The following is a 21,896-nucleotide window of genomic DNA, read 5'->3' on the forward strand; positions in this document are numbered from 1 at the left end:
TTGGTCTGAGGTAGGCTTCTTCAGTTGCAAGGAAGTTCATGACTCTGTGTATGTGCTCCTGTCTGGTTGCAGTAGGGTAAACGTGGAACCTCATGGAAACATAAGATCACATCAGTCTGCTTTTTAAAAGCCACTCCAGACCTTTTGATGATGGCCTCCAGTGCTGGCTGTGGTCTGACTCTTGCCATGTTCCATTCCCACCTCCTTCTTTCACCCTGACCATCAGGCTTTTCCTCGGACACACCAGACTGGTTCTTAACGCAAGTGCCTCAGTCCCTCTGCTGGAATGCTCTTTCCCAGTGTCTACATGGCTGACCCCAGCCTGTCAGGCAGGTCTTTGCTCAGCAGTCACCTCCTCTGACCGCCTTGTGTCATGTTCAATCTTCTCGCTCATTTTTTATGTTACTTTATCTTCATCACAGAGCTTATCGGTATGTCGGAGTACCTCAATGGTTCACCCCCTTCGGTGTTCGCCATCTGTGCCCCTCACTGCCCTCTACAAACCACAAGAACAGGGACCTTATCTGCTCTTTTCCCTGCTGTGTTCAAAGTGCCTTGAGCAGTCCTTGACCCGTGGTATGTGCTCCACACATGTTCATGACATGAATGAAGAGACATTTCAGGGGAGCTGTTGTAGGACCCAGCTGCATGGCATGTAGGTGACAGAAGACCCATGGCAGCTCCGGAGAGCACGGCCGTGGGCGAGTTGAAGGGGCTTCATTCCAGCCGCACACCAGCCATGTGCCAGACCCCATATGACCCTTCTTATGCTTATGCCTAGAAGCACATTCTTCTCATCACACACAGTTTTGTTTTTTTAACTACAGTTCACATATGGCTTCCCCTTTCCTATGGTTTCATCATTCGGAGTTCTTGACTACAACAGTCATAAAATCCAGTTTTATCTGGCCTAAAAAAATGTTGAAGTGCCTGTCTTCAGAGATGTCTTGATCCAGGGGTTCCAACAATAACAGAAGCTCCCCCCCGCCCCAAAGGTCCTCCTGTGGGACACTGAGACACTGGCCTCCACAGCTGCACACCCCACCATCAACCACTCCACCACTGACCACACCACCACCGACCACACCAAGAAAAAGTAACACCAATGGTCCACCAGATAGCGAGGCCCAACCATGCAGCGTGGAGGCCTCACCTCCCATGTCCAGAGCAGGCGGTGACAGCAATCACCCACAGGGGCTGGTGACGGCAACCCTAGGGTGGGGCAAGTGTGTGTGCCTGGGGCAAGGGCTCCCATTGCTGGGCCAGACAAGCACGCCATGCACGGGCATGTGTCAGGGACAGTGGGCTTTCCTGACCCACGTGTGCTGCCACTCAAAGGCCACAGATCTCCCTGAGGTCCCATTTCGTCCATCTGGGGTCCTCTTACTCAACACCCAACCTTCAAAACCTCAACCTCCCACTACAAGTGGAGTAAGACATTGATGACGATGGTCCCCATGCCCATCAGGGGTGAAATTAATACCTCAGTTCAACTCACCCTCTGTGTTGGTTTCCCACGGCTGCTCCAATGACCATTAACTTGGTGGCTTAGAACAACACTAATTTCTTACCTTAGAGCTCAGGATGCCACAAGTCTCGAATGTCTCACAGTCTACAATCAGGCTGTCGGCAGGGCCGTGCTCCTTCTAGAGGCTCGAGGGGAGAACCCAGTTCCTGATCTTCCCAGTTTCTGGAAGATGCCCACACTCCTTGGCTTGGGGCCCTGCCTCGCTCCAGCCTCTGTTGTCACATCTTCTCCCACCCTGGCCCTCCCCCTCCCTTTTGTAAGGACCCTTGTGATTACACTGGGGCCATCTGGATAGAGTAGGATCATCTCCCCTTATCAAAATCCTTCACTCACCCACATCCAATAAGTCTCTTCTGCTTAAGGCACTTAAGGCAGCATATCCACAGGTCCTGGGCACCAGGCATGGACGTCCCTGGGGGACCATCCTTCTGTCTACCAGAGCATCTTCTAGATCCCAGAGCCGGACACGGGCATGTTCTCTTCACTATCTCATTTAATTACTATTTATCCTCTCAACAGCCCATGAAGTACATACTCTTTTCATCCTAATTTTAGGATCGTACAGAAGGGCTGAGAGAGGTAGAGGTAGTGACCAGAGCATCAGTGGCCAGTATGTACTGAGTGCCTGGTGTCAGACAGGATGCTAACTGCTTCCCATGTACTAACCCACTTCCATCCTCCCTAAAACCCCATAAGGAAGTCACTACTGCAATTCCCGTTTTACAGAGGAAGAAACGGAGTCACAGAAAGGTCACATGGCCCCTGTCAGTTGTGCAGGGGAGTCCATGGTGTCCTTCCACAGAAGTCATTCACCCACCCACATCCATCGTGAGCTGCTAGGACCATGTGGAGTGCCGGTTTCCCCAGTGTTGTGGCTGTGAGCGTCGTTCATGGGCCACACACAGGGCCACTTGCTCAGGAGGAAATGGCACCTTGGACAAAGACGCACGGACCCTGACAGAACAAGCCTTCCTTCTTTCTCCAGATGGTCGATGCAATGGAGGAGGTGCCACTCGCCACACCACGCCCCCGACGCAGCCCTGACGGGATTTCCCCCTCAAGAGGCCTCTCCCCAGCTGCAGTCCTCATGGCTCTCAGCACAGCGCCTCCATCCAGAGGCTGCGTTTCCCCGTGGAGACTTCCACCAGCCAAATACGCTCAGAGCTGGTTGATGAGATTCTCAATTGGGTGGGGTTGATTAAAAAGTCAACTACCTACCCCCATGGACTTTCTTCTCTCTCGGTCCACACTGGGTGAGAATTCTACAGACCCAACAATCCCTCACAAGGGGCGTTCCTGGGTCTACACCTGGGTCGAAATCTGTTAGGGAAGGGGGACTGTGGCTACAGGTCAAGCTGGAGTTTCCTGGAGAGTCCTGTGTCTATGTCTTACAGGGAACTAGAGCGGAAAGGAGACAAGCAAAGATTAAGGATCATCTCTAAATTGAAACAAAGTCATCTGCTGACTACTGGTTATGAGGCAAGTACAAAATATCTAAATCTCACAGAAAAACCCCACACGCACATTCTCTGGTGAGAGAGGGAATTCTCAACTACCATCTGAAAGAAATAGCACGGAACCCTGTTAAACCACAAGCCAGAAGAAAAGAAAAAGGACCATGTAAAGAGCCAGGGAACATCATCTCCATGGGCTTGCAGCGCCAAGACCTTTCCCTCCCCCAGTGTGGGGGCCGTCAGGATGCTCAACAGATGAAGCACCGAACTACTTGCCCCTTCTCGGACTCAACAAGCCACCATCAGGGGAGACTCCAGCTCCCCAAATTGGTAAACCCAAAGGAATGATGGGCCTGAGCGTCAGTTTTGGGCTCCTGGTTTACTCGCCATCTGCCTTCTCACTAACCACTGAATGAACTGCTCTTCTGATTACACAGCATTCTCTGCGTGCTTGGCCAATTTGAGTTCACTCTTGAGAGAATGAGCCAGTCCTGTTCACACACCCTAGCAAGTATCTGAGTGGGTTTGCCTGCTCCTCAGGCCCCTCAGGGAGCTGCCAGAAGGCCTTCTCCAGGCAAGAAGCCAACTTGATGTATTAGGTTCCAAACTTCAGAGAAGCCATAGATGGAAACATGAAGTCCGGAGAGCCATCTCCTGCTCTCCCTCAGTAAGGGAAAGTGCCCTGTGCTGGAGAGGAGGAATGTCTGAATTCCTTAACAGAACCAATTAAACACCAAGTAAGAGCCACATTGCAAGCTTAATGGTCAAGCCAGTTCACTGTGGACATGGCAGCCCTCATGCCACAGCTCAAAAGCTAGATGGGGAGCAGACAGTACATGCCAGGATGAGAGATCCAAATATTCAATGGAAGGCATAAGCTTCTGGGAAATCAGATCTCAGCAAGGCCAACTAGCACTTGAGTGGTGAATAACCCAACCTCACACTTCTGGACCACATTAGGAACAAAAAATTCCTTCAGTTAGTTAATGAGGGCAGCCAAAATGCTGTTCAGTATTTTGCTGATTAAACCTTAACTTTCGGGGCACCTGGGTAGGTCAGTCAGTTAAGCATCTGCCTTCAGCTTGGGTCATGACCCCAGGTACCGGGATCCAACCCCCATCGGGCTCCCTGCTCCATGGGGAGTCTGCTTCTCCCTCTCCCTCTGCCACTCCCCCTGCTTGTGCACACACTCTCTCTCAAATGAATAATCTTAAAAAAAAAAAACTCAATTTTCTTAGAGGGAAAATACTATTCTTTAAAAAAAAAAAAAAGGATGACAATGGGAATCTGAGATCTACAAAATTAAATGTTTTAACAATCTATTCTAATGGTCCATTATTAATTTTTTTTTAATCCTGAAGGCATTTTTCCACAACAATGAAGGTGGGGGTCCCAACACAAGCCACAGCAATAAATTCAACCCTGAAGGTATTTGGGGCTTCAAATTATTTTTTCACTCTTTTCCTTACTGATGAGAGCTCACACCTTCATAAAGAAGTTGTTGCGAAACGATAAAAAGAATCTTTATAACCTCAAACTAAAAGGCTTATATTGTGCAAAATGCATTCTGAACTCGCACCTAGAATTTAGGAAGCTGGTATACATCTCTATGTCCACCCCTGTAACACCAGGAGCCAAGGAAATAACGAATGGGAAAAGCCTCTCTCCCTCCCCCTACTCCTCCAACTCCCCAGACAACCCTGGCCATCCCAGCCTGGCCAAGACACCCCCAGTTACCACAGCCTGACAAGGACACACACTCAGTAGTTCAACATGAGTCAGCAACTAGCTGGGGTTGAGGAGTGAGCCCCAATTTGCTTGACTAATAGAGGACGTCACTTGAAAATTAGGTTAAAGCTCTTTAAAAGAGTACCTTTTCATGAGGTTGCTTCACGGTGCCTGGCACAGAGCAGGTGCGCACTAGTGTTTCTGAGTGAAAGGCATGAACTACAGGGCCTAAGTCACATCCAAGCACCCACCAGTTCACACCCACACCCGAGGACTTTCAGATAAACCGTGCAGTGACAGATGACCCACTGAGAAGGTAGATAGTCTTGAATTTCGCAGGAAGGACTGCTGTCACAAGGAGTACAAGACCCTCCACACGGTCTCTGCTCCGATCCATTCCAGGGCGGTCTCAGCATCCCGAAGGCGCATCCCCAACTTCAGCTCAGAACATCCAGGCTGTGCCTCAGGACGGGCAACTACAGCTGCCACAGAAAGCTATTCTGTACATTGTGGGTTCCACGTACCTACATGCCGGTGGAAGGACTCTAATAATGCTCATACTCTGAAATGTATTTTATAGTGCTGACGTTTTTCAATCAAACAAAAGCCAAACAGTGCTTCTTTTCTCCTAGGTTTAATATTCTTACTGCCCTGAACCCTAGTTCTGAGCAAGCAGAGTACGGATTTCTCAAAAGGCGGTGGGGTGCCATCCATGTATCACGTGCATTAGAGTCACATATCTGGACGTGCAACCGTGGGGCCCATCCTAGATCCACTGAAACCACTGCCGACAAGAGCAGCACTCTTCCTCCCTGAGAACAGGCATATTTAATAAGTTCCCCAGGTAATGCCCTCTGTGGACTCCAGTTTAAGAACTTTGTAAGGCAAAGAACCAGGGATTCAGAGGAAAATGACCTGGGTTCACTTCCACCCTAGATACACATATGAGCCCCTTAAGCTCTCCTAAGCCTCCAATAATGAACTTTCTAAAAAATAAAGAAAAATCAAAAAATTGAAATAGAGGAAAAAACCTACTCTTCACAGGGTGACAAAGTTCAAAGGAAACAGATTTGAAGCTGCCCGGAAAGGGTAAAGGGTAGACAAATACTACTCATTCAAAACACATAATGGATGGAATGAGCAACTACAAAAGCTAGGTGCTGGGGAAACAAAAGATGCGGAGTCAAAGTCAAAAGACTGACACCCCCAGAACACATGGTAAAATGGATTCAGGGCCATAAAAGCAGTGTCTGTTTGAAAAAGTGATGAGCCCACGGAGGAAGACATGATTAATTCTGCAATGATAACCCCTAGACTGGTAACAGTTATAGACCAATTATGAACCAAGCAAGGCATGTGATAAAAAATTAATAATAATAACCAAGATGTTGAAGCCAACCAGAGACCATAATCAACACAAAAGCTTTAAACAAAATTCAAGCCTTTCTGTTATTAGTATGCAAATCACATCCTGACTCCAATCCTGTCTCCCTCTATTACAAAGAAACATAACTACCATTTACTGAACACCAATTACAGGCCAGGTGCCATACTGGAAACTTCACATTCATTGTTTCAGTAAATCCTCACAACTACCTCCATTGACAATGGTGGGATGTTTCCACTTACAGATGGCAAAATAACTCCAACACCTCAAATTATACTGGGTGAGCCTAGATTCAAATGCAGGTTTGGCAGACTCCCAAGACCTATGAGCCTGGAGGGTCCACCCCTTTGTTACAATGTCTACATCCCAAGAGCTCATTTGTGTTTAAGGAAATCTCTTAATGGTAATTTGGCTGAAGGCTGCAAGACATTTCAGCCAAAGTGAAATATACTTTATTCCAGCCAAACTGAGACAAGTTTTAGTTGATTCGTGACAGTTAAACTGTAGCCAAAATGCAGAGAGGCGAAGCGTATGCTATCACCTCCTTTAGTGCAATCTTGGTCAAGTGATCATTTTTCTCTCTACTTGTATTTCTGACTAATAATATCAACAGCTAAAATTTACTCAGTACGTACCCTATAGCAGGCATTATGCTAAGATGTCTACATGGATTACTTCATGAGGTAGGGACTGTCAACTAACCCCATTTTACAGATGGAGAAACTAAGGTATAGAGAGATGAAGGAACTTACCCAGAACTGGGGTTGGAACCAGGTCAGCCTAATTCCACAGCTCGGGTTCTCCACCACTTTGGGGTTCTATTGCTTTCACCACGGGTCTGATGGGACTTAATCATGCTGCAATGTTCTCTACCAGGCAAGTATCTCAAGACCTCAGACATAAAACTCCCTAGGCACACAAATTAATACAACCGTTGCTAGTAATCCAGCAACTAAGTCTTAGGACATGAGTTATGCATGTACCAAGAATACACAGCAGGATGTTCCATCTAATTTGTTTTCCAGAGTTTCTGACCAGCACTATTTCTCTAATTCATCTGCATATGCACTCATCCCATGCTGAGTGGCTCCTGTGTACCAGGCACAGGGACTATGAAGGTGAAAAAGCTTGGCCCCCTTCCCACCCAAGCTCAGTCTCCCCCTCACCTTCAGCGGTTTGACCTTCTCTTTTCAGCATCTGGACAGCTCCTACGTATTTCTTCAGTTGGACTTTGAGCACCTCGTTTTCTCTGCAGGTACAAGAATGTTAAAAAAATACATTTTTAAAAACTGGCAATTTAGACTTAAGTCGGGGGGGGGAGTCAATCTGTGTAAAGAAAACACATGGGGCTCGTCTTATAAATAGTAATACATTCTTTGTTTTAGAAATCCTAGCTGGGGAAGACTACATTAGCAAGGGCACATTTGCAGAATGCCTGCAACAAGCGTTCATTCATAATGAAAGCAAATGCTAACTGGATCCAGTTCCTACCAAGTCAGGATGCGGACATGGGTGCTCGGATTATCTGAATCTGTCAAGCTGTTAGGTGCCTATTCGGTGTCAGGCACTCAGTAATATTCTCTCCATTTACGGAAGCATATACTAAGTACCACCTATTCAACCTGGGGAATAGTCTTTTTTTATTAGCAGCTACATGCAATGAACATTTAGTATTTACCAGGCATCATGTGAAGTCTTTATCATCTCCTTTAACCTTTCTGATGTGTCATTACAACACCTATTTTACAGAAGAGGAAAGGGAATCATAAAGACCAGCAGCTTGGTCCACACCCACCTCCACACAAGACTCTACACCATGGAACACAGAACTCAGGCTCCACCAAAACCCTACTCTACCAAGGTCAAACCCCAGGTACACTGGCTGAGGAAAAGAACACAAGAATGAGAAGGAGAAAACTACCAATTCTTGAGTGTCACACAGCTCAGACTTTACCTAAGTGACTTTGCTGAATCAAGCATGCATTCGTTCATTCTTCATTCATTGGGAAAATGTTTAAATGCCTGTCATGTATTAGGCACAATGACCCAATAGTATTCTCCTCAATTTATAAAGAAGAACAGGGACACAGATAAGGTCTGTGACAAGGGTCACACGGCCAAGGTCAAGGTCATAAGAAATGGACATTGCCAAGACACAAGCACAGGTGTCTCTGTCCCCAAGGCCCAGAAGAGCTTTTCTCCATCTCCTTTGGGACTTGAACTTGGTTTGTCATCAGCGCCCCAGGGAGAGTTGCCTCTTCCACATTTTCTGACTCTACTCCTCCTCTCACCCAAAGGTCTTGAGCCTGAGTGCCTTCAAATATGAGAGAGGGCGTCTGGGTGGCTCAGTTGGTTAAGCGACTGCCTTTGGCTCAGGTCATGATCCTGGAGTCCCTGGATCGAGTCCTGCATCGGCCTCCCTGCTCGGCAGGGAGTCTGCTTCTCCCTCTGACCCTCCCCCCTCTCATGTGCTTTCTCTCTCTCTCATTCTCTCTCTCTCTCTCAAATAAATAAAATCTTTAAAAAAATAAATAAATACGAGAGAACATTTCCTCAATATGAATACAGCTTTAAGACTGGGTTTCTTTTATAAAAATTTAAATGCTCATCGCAAAATAATCAGAGGACATTTAAGCAGGAATGTAAAAGTCAGCTGAAAGCCCAACACCTTAAAATCAATCCCAGTTACATTTCTGTAGTTATGCTATCATCTCTCTCTCTAGGCATGCGCGTGCGCACACGCACACACACAAAGTTAATCTGTTTTCCCTGGGTGAAACATTTCTCACACTCCTTTCATTTTTTTGTTTGAAGTCTTTTTCCCTTTGTTCACTGTTCCACTCACCCCCCTTCCTCATGGTAACCAGTGGTGAAAATCCAGATATACATGTCAAGACTTCCTCCACACTCATATAGTCACTACAAACCGAATACACTCAAATATAGGTTACTTTGTGAAACCGGGTATTATAAATTTTTCCGCAACTGGGTCATCTTCTTTAACAATTCACCACACAGGCAGTTTCTAACTCCCTCTATTTATGGATGCGAATGCCACTCCTTGGTATGGATGTGCGCCACACATTTACTCAGGGTATAAACTTCAACTGCCCATCGTCAGTATTGTTTTCCATGCATGTGACTACACTTCAGCCCTGTGTTTGCTATTTTTTCTGTACTTTTGGCAGAAAGAACATCACCAACTGCAGAGTCTAGCATATACTTAGGTGTCACCTGAGAAGGCTGCGTTCATCTCAGAAGCTCTAGAGAGTGAACCACAGAGGAGTCCCTTAATCACCCCCCTCCCTCCTCCTAGACAGCTTCTCACGGATGTTTGTAAAGGTGTCTGCAACTTCCACCATCTGTGATGTGAATAGCAAACATCTGAAGCTAAGCAACTAACAAGTCCTGGAAAGGTTTGGGGAAGGGAAATGTTCCCTGATACACGTGGATCATATAGCTTGTTTTCTTGGATTCCCTCGGCAGAGTCTTGTCACTCATCCCAACCTACACCTCCTCTCCACGTGTGAATTCAAGTCACAGAGGACCTGAAAACTAGGGAAAGCAATTTATCTGCATTTCTTCATGGCCTCATTTAACTAGGGTTCATGGCAGAGCATCTTCCACATGGCAGAATATGCAAAATTAGATGTGATAGATTAAAACCAAGGTTTTTAATATAAACTGATCTCAAACGAGATGAAGGGAAAGTGCAGAGTACATCAAACCACTGGATGAGCACCTCTGGGAGCCATAAATTCATCCCAGTTTCTTACCTATGAACTTGTTTGCCTTTTGTGGGCAGTTAACACTTTCAGGTTACTGGCTCTGTTTATGAATGAAACTCAAAACACCTGACGAGGCCCTTTTGGTTCAATTTTTTTTTTAAGTAATTATAGATTCACATGAAGTTGCAAAGATCATACCAAGAGATTCTATGCCCTTGGCCCCGCCTCCCCAATGGAGCAAGAGCAAAACCAGGAGTCTGATATGGGGCAACCTGTGTGCATGTGTGTATGCGCTCATGTGCGTGTGTGTCAATGTGTGTGTGGTTCCGTCCAGCCCACTGCTTTCACTGAGGCTCCTAAGCATCCTCTCCCGCCCTGTCTCTCTTAAGATGGAATACAGACTTAGATGGCCACTACAGTCACACAGGCTAGGCCAAGAAACAGTACCAACCAGGACTAAGAGGGAGTAGAGGGCAGGAGGCTTTGAAAACCAGGGAGCTCCTGCCCCACCAAAACGCTATGTTTGTTGTTGTTGTTGTTGTTGTTGTTGTTTTTTAAAACTTAACCTATTACCGGGGCACCTGGCTGGCTCATTCAGAAGAGCATGCAACTCTTGATCTTGGGGTCATGAGTTCAAGCCCCACACTGGGTGTAGAGATTGCTAACAAAAATAAACTTTAAAAAAAAAAAAAAAAAGCACATCAGCAGGCCGAGAAAATAATTCCCAGGCTCTGGACAACTAATTTGCAACCAGCTGACAGGACGTTAATTGGTAGCTAGAAGAGCCATAGAGAGTCCATCATTCTTATTACACAGGTCTATTATGATTAGCAAATTAAAAATGCCTTTTTATTTGACACCTCATGAGATAATAGAATGCATTAGTTAACTAAATGAATCTTGACTATAAAAAGGCTTGAGGCCCTCCAAGCACATGAAAAATACGGGAAGGGTGGTGCAGGCTCACTCATTCCCCCCCATCTCCCGACAAGGGCCTTCAAGCCACCACAGGTCCCACCGCCAGGTGCTCGTCAGCCTCAACAGGTAAAGAGCCAAGTGAGCAGGGAAGACCAAAGCCTGAGCAGGGCTCTGGGCACATCAGCTTACAGGCAGTGTGTCTTCAGAGCCAGGGGGCTTCACCTCTTTGCTACACACCCCCCAGCATGTATGTGTGCACGCACATGAGGGAGTATGTGCGCCACACAGCCCTGATGACGGTGCACATGGGCGGTATCCCAAGAGACTCCTCTGAGCAATGAGGTCATAGGGCTTTTATTTTTGGCCTCTTTCTCTTTTGGTTGCTCAGCCCTGTTCCCTCATCTTCTACAGCGAAGTTATGCTTGCAGGCAAAAAACACTTTCACTATCTAGTCTCGTAAGTATTTTTTTTAAGCCTTAAAGAACTTACTAAGAAAATGCTAAGGAGGAAAGTTGAAGCTGCTATGGAGCAGGCCACCCCGTCACCTGTACAGGGGGAGGCACCTCCACCCCATCTACACTGGCAACTCCTGCGTGGTGAGCCTGTGAGGAGGACAGCGCTGATCAAGGACGCACAGGTGTTTGTCACCCTGTCCGTTAAGACCTTAGGGGAACTCCCTCTTCTCCATTTCATAGGATTTTCCCCTTCTTTCATTCTAGGAGGACACAGCTCAGCTGAAGATCACCCTACCTCATCTAGTTGTTTTTGTAACCAACAGAGTTGATTTAATAACAAACCCTGACCGATCATCTAAAAAACCATCTAGAAAATTTGGGGGCAGGGACACTACTGTTGCTAAGAACCACCTACACTCAGACTTTCTAGTAACATGGGCCACCAGCAAGTCCTGAGGGTCCGACTGCTTTCTCCCCGTCCACCAGAGTGTAGTCACCACTGCTCCAGGTGCAGCTGGGGGCTTCTCACCCCATTTGGGACCAGTCAGTGATCCACCTGCCAAGGCTAGCACCTCTCCAAGAATCTGGCCTTTCAGCTGTAACTCACCCATCTACCTCCAAGTAACTAGGGGTACCTTCAGCCATCACAAGGGCAATGATGAGAAAACCACAGAACAAGGAGGAGTGGGGTGGGGTTCTGTCAGGCAGACCGGGTCTGTCATAGCCCAAGCAACTGCAGCAGGAAACCAATCTCACCGAGATAAATTTGCAGAAATCCCCCTCCCCCACTTGCCCTTGAGTACTTATCCAGTGCTCTCTACTCTCAAGGGCAGCGGGAGCTAACTTCCTCACAGTTCCATCAAAGAGGAGAAACACACACAGCGAATGAACTTAAACAGAATCTTCCAAATGCGGTACACTCCCAAGATCATTTTAGAGGTTTACCAATCTTTTTATTTTTTTTAGACACTGAGATATTCTTCTAGATTTTTTAGAAACTGATTTTCCATATATTGCTGTGATATAAAGAATCTTTTGAAAAGAAGTTCAAAGGCTTTCAAAAATGGACTGAAAGAACACTGAAGAGAGAATAATGCAGGTGGGACACAGGTGTGGCCCAAACCATGAGGCTGGTGCAGTGACCAAAATCTGGGACAGAGAATCTTTGCTTTAAAGTAAAGGTATACAGGCAAGGTATTTCAAAGTGCACTTCCTAAACTGTATTCAAGGGGGTGACAAAAGGCCGTGGAAAGAGGGCGATGGGGACTACAGGTAGACACAGTCAGGGAGAGATGCACTGAACACCTTTGTTCTCTCCCCCGCCCCCCACTGCCCCAGAGCTTCCCAGGGCCTTCGATGTATTCATGCACACTGGCTATCCTACAAGTTGGTGAAATGCTGCTTTTTCAGAATGGACACAACCCCCTAAGACTGGGAGACAAATTTTAGTGGCAAAGAACCAAGTTTTTGTTAGAAAAATGTGGCCCATGTGGACTGTGGCAGAGGTGGGCACTTGGGAACTCTAGGTTTTCCTTGAAATTCCTCCATGGTAGCTAAGAAGGGAAAAGCAGCTCAGGGCCAAGACTTCCTAGAGGTAAAAGCTGTGCCTCACTCCAAAGATGCCTACACATTTACTAGGCGAGCCCCTCTTCTCTCTACGACGCATCAGGGTCTGCCTCTGCATGGGGGACTCCCTGTCAGAGATGGTGCACACAGGCTCTGTGTCGTCTGCACTGCAACCCCGCAGGAAGGGTTGGTCTTATCCCCAAATTTTATTTCCTTTCATTTTACAGATGAAGAAATGGAGTCTGCTAGAGGTTAAGCAGTGCCCCCCTGCCCACCAAAATCACAGGGTTCAAGGCAGGGTCACAATTCACAAGTAAACATCCCCAAGTCCTTGTTCTTTGACTCTGTCACACATGTGGTCACCAGTACCTCAGGAGGCTGGTTTTACTGTACCCGTTTTGCAGATGGAAAAGCAGCGGCCCAGGGAGTCAAACCTGAGATTCAAACCCACAGTCCTTAATTCCAAGGTCTCACGTTGTTCCATACACCTTTAGGGAATTAATTAAGCCCATGTACGCAGTCGACAACTAAAAGCCCTGCAAGATCCCACTGAACAATGAGGGTTGATAAGCATGGGTCTGCAGATTCCCTTGGCTGGTTTGACTCCTGAGCTAATGTGAACAGGGCTCTCCCGACCGACTAGCTTTGCTCAGAGGGGAATGACTCTCCATGACTCGCACAGTGCAAACCTCTGCCACCCATCACACCACACATCTCATGAGTGGAAGTGGCTGGTCAGAGGTGAACTTTAGGAAATAAGAATCAACAGCCTCAAGAACAGGACACCTTCTGACCCACCAACTCCACTTCCAGGAAGCCAAAGTCTATAAATGAGGAGAAGCCTCATAACACATACATGAGGATGCAGTGAATATATCAGAAAGGAACTGGATAGAAACTAAATGTCAGGTAGGGGAGTGGATAAATTATGGTGCGTCCACCTACAACAAGATATTCTGGAGCTGTCACAGCTGTGAGGGGTATGCATGTTTCACATGGAGGAACATTTGTAACATACCATTATGTGAAAGCAGCAGAGTACAAAGGTAGCTGACCTACCATAGCCCCTTATGTACAGTTTGCTGTCAATTTACAGTAGGAATATATAAACAACATTAGCGGTGTTCATTTCTGAATGATGGAATTAGGAGACATTTTCAAGTTTTCCATCAATACACTTTACCAGTGAACTGGGGTGGGGTGGGGGGAGAGTGTGGAGGAATATAAGAGTAAGGTTAGATCAGGACGCCTGGGTGGCTCACCTGGTTAAGTGTCTTCCTTTCAGCTCAGGTCATGATCCCAGGGTTCTGGGATGGAGCCCCGTATGGGGCTCCCTGCTCAGTGGGGAACCTGCTTCTCCCTCTCCCTCTGCCCCTCCCCTTGCTTATGTGCTCACACTCTCTCCGACAAATCTTTTTTTTAAATTAAAAAAAAAAAGTAAGATTAGATCTAACACGGGGGGGGGGAGGGGGTGGGCAGGGAAGAAAACCTCCATCTAGCATCACACTTAGTGGTGAAAGACTGAATGGTTTCCCAGAAGTTGGAGAACAAGTCAAGGAAGTTGCTCTCAACACTCCCACTGAGCACAGAGGTAGAGGTTCTATCCAGTGCACTAAGGCCAAAAAGAGGGCATCCAGATAGGAAAGGAAGAACTAAATTGGCCCCTACTAGCAGATGACAGGATTTTCTACACACAAAATCCCAAGAATCTACAAAAATCTCTAAGAATGAGTTTTTAAAGGTCAGATGCAAAAACTGTATTTCCACACCTTAGCAATAAACAATTAAAAAGCAAAATCATAAGAGTTATTCATCATAGCTCCAGAAAGTGAAATACATAGGTGTAAATCCAATAAAAAATGTGCAGGATATGGATACTGAAAACTATAAAACACTGATGAAAGAAATCAAAATGTAACTACATATGCACGAACTATCAGGTTCATGGATTGGCAGACTCAAAATAGGATGTCAATTAAACTGATCCATAGATTTCATGCAAGCCCAATCAAAATCCCAGGCTTTTTTTCCATATATATGCATTAGCTGATTCTAAAATTTGTATGGAAAGGCAAAGAAACTACAATAACCAAAATCATTTTGAAATAGAAGCACAATTTTGGGGGACTCATACTACCCAATTTTAAGACTTTCTATAAAGGTACAGCAGTCAAGGAATGGAGTACTGCAAAATGACACAGACCAACAGAACAGAACCAAGAGTCCAGAAATAAACTCACAAATCTGGCTAACCTCTTTTTTTTTTTTTTTAAGATTTTAAGTAATCTGTACACCCAACATGGGACTCAAACTTATAACCGCGAGACCAAGAGTCGCATGCTCCACCGACTGAGCCAGCCAGGCGCCCCTGGCCAGGTAATTTCTGACTACAGTACAAAGACAAGTCAGGAGAAAGGATGGTCTCTTCAATACTTGGTTTCAGAACAGGTGCACATCCATAAGCAGAGAAGTCAACTTCAATACCTCACACCTTACACAAATATTAACCCAAACTGTAGGACAGATAAATGCAAAACATTTCAGAAAATCTGCATGCCTAAGCTGGGTTAGGCACACAGTTCTTAGATTTAACACCAAAAGCATGATCTGTAATAGAAAAAAAAAATGTTAAATCAGATCTGCTCTGCAAAAGACACTGTGAAGAGCATGAAAAGACAAACTGCAGACTGGGAGAACATATTTATAAATCAGACAGACAACAGAAGACTTGTATCTAAATATATAGAGAACTCTCCAAACTCAAGGAAATACCACTACCCGCTAATACAAGGGGAAGGGGCAAAACTCTCAGATCACCAGCCACAAAGAACCCCAACCAGCTCTGGGATCTGGCCATCAGCTCATCACTGTCACGCACACCAACCAGGCTTCTCCCGACACCTGCGGCTTCCCAAGGCTGATCTGACCATCTCTCCACAACTCTCCCATCTGTCCTGGTTAACACCCCCAAGTTTTTCAGCAGTCTCTTCAAAGGCATGTTCTCTCTGAAGCCCTTCCTCCACCACCAGGGGTTTGTGACCACCCCCTCTTCCACTCCCACCATACCCCAGAGAAGCTTCCCTCCCAACAAGTAAAATATGTTAATACCCCTGGCCTGTGCTCATCACCCTCATCTAGACTCTAAGATCTTGAGGAAATCCTCTTTCTCTTGTTTCAGTCCTTTCAAAATATTAGTATTACTACTGTCCAAACTTGACCAAATGAGGAAAGGGAAATTCAGCAGGGCTGGAGATTAGCCGAGGTCACCCAGAAGTGGAAACAAGATTGGTATCTAGGCAACTCCAAAGTCCACAGTCTGCAACAGGCCAGGGTTCTTCCAAGGTGGTCAGAGGATAGAGGATTCCCATAAGAGAATCAGCTGGAGGAGCTTAATCAGAAAGAAGGTATCTCCCAGCCCTGCTCTTCCTGAACCAATCCTGCCAAAGCCACTGGAAACCAGTTACATAGAGGGGGCAATGATGAAGTAACTAAATATAGCCTGATATCCTAAGATGGCAGAGTACGAGGACCCTGAGCTCACCCTGTCCCATGTTTTGACCTATATATCATCCACATCCAAATCAGTAAACGGGAGAGTGACCCCAGGACTGGCAGAACAAACTTCACCACTAAATACAGAAAACAAACTGCATCTGAGAGCTGAGAAAGGCAGAGGAAGTGAGCCTGGAGGAAGGAGGGAGCTGCATGAGCAGAGAGAGCAGAAAAACAAACTCCACACAGGGAAGACTAATGCCCTGCAACTTTTGGCTTTACAAACCATAAAGGCTGAATTCTCACAGTTTGTTCTGGAGTTCAGCTGACTCAGCCTTGGCTGAGCCTGGAGGTCAAGTGATAGCCAGGAAGCTGCCCTTAAAGAGACAGCAGCCTGGGCAGAAATGCAACCTAACCACAGCAGTTTATACAACACAGGGGGCAAAGAGGAGGCATCTGTTCATATGGACTTCTGAGCCTGTGGGGGGACTGCTATGAAAATGAGGCAGCTAGCAGCTGCCATTTTCCTCCCCCATCTGCCAGCATACAAACAGAGACACCTGCAGGAGGCAAGGTGCATAGACACTTGCTACCTAACCCCCTAGTGGTGCACCACACCCACAAGTTCTCCAAGGACTCACCCACTTCAAGCCTGCTGGCCTTGCCCTGGGCTCATGGCAAACTTTGTTAAAGCTACCCAGGCACCCCAATAAGCCAACCAGGTGCACAGCTGCCCCTACGCACTACCCCTGCATTGGACCCACCTGTGAGTCCCCAGCCACACACCAGCCACACATCCCAGGCAGAGGAATGAATTAACGACCTAGAAGACAAAGTAATGGAAAGTACTCAAGCCAAACAAAACAGAGAAAAGAATTATGCAAAACAAGGATAGACTTAGGGAACTCAATGACTCCATCAAACCTAATAATGTTTATATCATCTGAGTCCCAGAAGAAGATAGAGAAATGGGGACAGAAAATCTGAAGAAACAAGAGCTGAAAACTTCCCTCATCTGGGGAAGGAAACAGATATCCAGATCCAGGAAGGACAGAGAACCCCCAACAGAGTCAAAATACCAAGATATATTGTAATTATATTTGCAAAATATAGTGATCTAGAAAAAAATTTAGAGGCAACAAGTTATTAACTTACAAGGGAAAACCCATAAGGCTAGCATCAAATTTCTTAACAGAAACTTGGCAGGCCAGAAGGCAGGGGCATGATGTATTCAAGGTGCTGAATGGGAAAAATCTGCAGCCAAGAATACTCTGTCCAGCAAGGCTATCATTTAGAATAGAAGGAGAGATGAAGAGCTTCCCAGATGAAAACTAAAAGAGTTTATGACCACTGAACCAGCCCTACAAGAAATATTAAAAGGGACTCTTTGAGCACAAAGGAGAGATGAAAAGTGACAGTATAGAGGTAAGAAACACAAAAGCAGGAAAAATGAGTATTTCTGTTAAAAAAAAATCAGGCAAGGAACCCACAAAAAATAGACATAAAATTTAACAACATAGCTAAACTGTGGGGAGGAGAGGAGAAAAGAATGAGTTCAAAGGTAAATAACCATCAACTTAATACAGACTACTATACACACAAGACATTATATACAAACCTAATGGTAACCATGTATCAAAAACCACTAATAAATATGCCAAGAATAAGAAAGACAGAAACCCAAATATATCACTAAAGAAAAAATAAGCAAACCTTGGAAGAGACAGCAACAAGAAAGCATCAGAAAAAATCTTTAGAAACAACGACAAAACAAATAATAAAATGGAAACACATACATATCTATCAATACTTGCATTGAATGTAAACGGACTAAACGCTCCAATTAAAACAGAACAGATTAAAAAACAAACAAACAAGACCCAGCTATATGCTACCTACAAGAGAACCATTTTAGACCTAAAGATACCTGCAGATGGAAAGGGAGAAAATGGAGAAACTTCTATCATGCAAATGGATGTCAAAAGAAAGCCATAGTAGCAATACTTATGTCAGGGAAAATAGACTTTAAAACAAAGACTATAACAACACACAAAGAAGGACACTCTATTATAATAAAGGGGACAATCCAACAAGAGGATCTAACAATTTTAATTATTTATACACCCAACATAGGAGCTCCTAAATACTTCAAATAGTTAATAACAAACATGAAGAAACTAACTGATAATAACAATAATAATAGGGGACTTCAACACCCTGATCACAGGAATGGACAGATCATCTAAAAAGAACATCAACAAGGAAACAGTGGCTTTGAATGACACACTGCAACAGATGGATTTAATAGACACCTTCTAAACATTCCATCCTCTAACAGCAAAATACACATTCTTTATAAGTGCACATGGAACACTCTCCAGAATAGATCACATATTATCTCACAAAATAAACCTCAACAACTTCAAGAAGGTCGGTAACACCATGCCTATTTTCTGACCACAACACTATGAAACTCACAGTCAACCACAAGAAAAAAATTGGGAAAGACCACCAATACATGAGGTTAAATAACATGCTATTACACAATGAACAGATCAACCAGGAAATAGAATTTAAAAAGCACACAGAATCAAATGAAAATTAAAATGGTCCAAAATTTCTCAGATGCAGCCAAAGTGATTCTAAAAAGGAAGTATACAGCAGTACAGGCTGACCTCAAGAAACAAGAAAAATCTCAAACAACTTAAACTTATAACCTAGAGGAACTAGAAAAAGAACATAAAACCAGCAGAAGGAAGGAAATAATAAAGATTAGAGCAGAAATAAATGATAAACTAAACAAACAATAGAACAGATCAATGAAACCAAGAGCTGATTCATTGAAAATAAATAAATGAATAAATAAACCTCTAGCAAGACTTATCAAGAACAAAAAAAAGACTCAAATAAAATTACAGTGAGAGAGAAGAAACAACCAACATCACAGAAATACAAACAATCATAAGAGAATACTATGAAAAACTATATGCCAACAAACTGGACAACCTGGAAGAAATGGATAAATTCCTAGAAACATATGAACTACCAAAACTGAAACCAGAAGAAATAGAAAATGTGAACAGACCAATACCAACAAAGAAATTGAGTCAATAATAAGAAAAAAAAGCTTCCAACAAACAAAAGTCCATGTCCAGATGGCTTCACAGGCAAATTCTACCAAACATTTAAAGAATACCTACTCTTTTAAAGTATTCCAAAAAATAGAAAAGGAAGGGAAACTTACAAATTCATTCTATGAGGCCAGCATTACTGTGATACCAAAACAAGATAAAGACACTAAAAACACCACACACAAAAAAACAAAACAAAACAAAACACCACCCACAGGCCAATATCCCTGGTGAACACAGATGCAACTATTCAACAAAATACTAGCAAACCAAATTCAACAATACATTTAAAAAATCATTGACCACAATCAAGGGGGGATTTATTCCTGAGAAGCAAGGGTGGTTCAATTTCACAAATCAATGGAATACATCATATCTATAGGAAAAAGGATAAGAACCATAGGATCATTTCAACAGATGCAGAAAAAGCATTTAACATAATACAATATCCTTTCATTATAAAAACCCTCAACAAAATAGGTTTAGAGGGAGTATACCTCAACATAATAATGGCCATTTATCAAAAACCCGGAACTAACTTCATCCTTAATGGGAAAAAAAATGGAGCTTTTCCTCTAAGGTCAGGAACAAGACAGGGATGTCTGCTCTCACCACTTTTATTCAACATAGTACTGGAAGTCCTAGCCACAGCAATCAGACAACAAAAAGAAATCGAAGATTCCACTAAAAAACAGTTAGAACCAATAAACAAATTGAAGTCGCAGGATACAAAAATCAATGGACAGAAATCTGTTGCATTTCTATACACCAATAATGAAGTGGCAGAACGAGAAATTAACAAAACAATTCCATTTGTAATTGCACCAAAAATAATAAGATACCTAGGAATAAACCTTATTAAAGAGGTTAAAGACATGTACTCTGAAAACTATATAACACGGATAAAAGAAACCGAAGACATAAAGAAATGGAAAGACATTCCATGCTCATGAATTGGAAGAACAAATACTGTTCAAATGTCTATACTACCCAAAGCAACCTACACATTTAATGCAATCCCTATCAAAATACCTCCAGCATACGGTGCCTGGGTGGCTCAGTCATTAAGCGTCTACCTTTGGCTCAGGTCATAATCCCAGGGTCCTGGAATCGGGTCCCACAATGGGCTCCCTGCTTCTCCCTCTCCCACTCCCACCTCCCCCTGCCCCAGCTTGTGTTCCTGCTCCCGCTGTCTCTCCCTCTGTCAAATAAATAAATAATAAAAATCTTAAAAAAAAAAAAAAATACCTCCAGCATTTTTCACAAAACAAGAACCAACAATCCTAAAATTTGTTTGGAACCACAAAAGATCCCGAATACCCCAAGAAACCTTGAACAAGTAAAGCAAGCTGGAGGCATCATAATTCTGGACTTCAGGCTGTATTACAAAGCTCTAGTAATCAAAACAGTATGGTACTGGCACAAAAATAGTATCCAATATACATAAAGAACTTATTAAATTCAACACCCAAAAACAACATAATTCAATTAAAAAACAGGGAGAAGACATGAACAGACATTTTACCAAAGAAGACATTTGGATGGCCAAGAGACACATGAAAAGATAATCATCACTTATCAGGGAAATGCAAATCAAATCCACAATGAGATACCACCTCACACCAGTCAGAATGGCTAAAATTAACAACACAGGAAACAACAGATGTGGACGAGGATGCGGAGAAAGGGGAACCCTCTTGCAATGTTAGTGGGAATACAAACTGGTGCAGCCACTCTGGGCAACAGTACGAAGGTTCCTCAAAAAGTTAAAAATAGAACTACCTTGGGACGCCTGGGTGGCTCAGTTGGTCAAGCATCTGCCTTCGGCTCAGGTCATGATCCCAGGGTCCTGGGATTGAGTCCCGGGTTGGGCTCCTTGTTCAGCAGGGAACCTGCTTCTCCCTCTGCCTGCCACTCCCTCTCCCTCGCTCCCTCTCTGACAAATAAATAAATAAATCTTAAAAAAAAAAAAAAAAATAGAACTACCTTAAGATCCAGGAATCACCCTACTGGGTATTTACCCAAAGAATACAAAAACACTAATTCAAAGGGATACACACACCCCTATGTTTATAGCAGCTTTACTTACAACAACCAATAGACAGAAGCACTCCAAGTATCCATCGATTGATGAATGGATAAAGAGGGTGTGGGATGGATACACAATGGAATATTATTCAGCTGTAAAAAAGAATGAAATCTTGCTATTTGCAACAATGTGGATGGAGCTAGAGGGTGTAATACTAAGCGAAATAAGTCACAGAAAGACAAATAACACATGATTTCACTCACATGGAATTTAAGAAACAAACAAGCAAAGGGAAACAAATTCGAAAGAGAGAGAGAGAGAAAAAGAGAGCGCACAGAGTCAAAGCAAGAAACATTCTTAACTATAGAGAAGTGATGGTCACCAGGGGGAGATGGGTGGGTGGGGGATGGGTGAAACGGATGATAGGGACTGAGGAGCGCCCTTGTCGTGATGAGCACAGGGGGATGTAAGGAAGTGCTG

The 21,896-nt window shown here is 44.3% G+C and overlaps 1 protein-coding gene across 5 annotated transcripts in view; it reads right to left on the reverse strand.

Annotated features, from left to right (window-relative positions):
- SNX29 (sorting nexin 29) overlaps nucleotides 1–21,896 on the reverse strand; it is a 510,437-nt gene that overhangs the window by 307,571 nt on the left and 180,970 nt on the right. For all 5 annotated transcript variants that reach the window (XR_012380443.1, XR_012380444.1, XM_025855499.2 and 2 more), the window contains one exon: nucleotides 7,264–7,346. Coding sequence is in view for 3 of the 5 variants with exons in the window: in XM_025855499.2 (XP_025711284.1) it covers nucleotides 7,264–7,346 (83 nt within the window). In the remaining 2 variants the exon portion in view is untranslated. The remainder of the gene's footprint in view (nucleotides 1–7,263; nucleotides 7,347–21,896) is intronic.

This window comes from Callorhinus ursinus, unplaced genomic scaffold (genome assembly GCF_003265705.2).
Source record: "Callorhinus ursinus isolate GAN/ISIS: 27379988/994484 unplaced genomic scaffold, GSC_fseal_2.0 scaffold13, whole genome shotgun sequence".
NCBI lineage: Eukaryota > Metazoa > Chordata > Mammalia > Carnivora > Otariidae > Callorhinus > Callorhinus ursinus.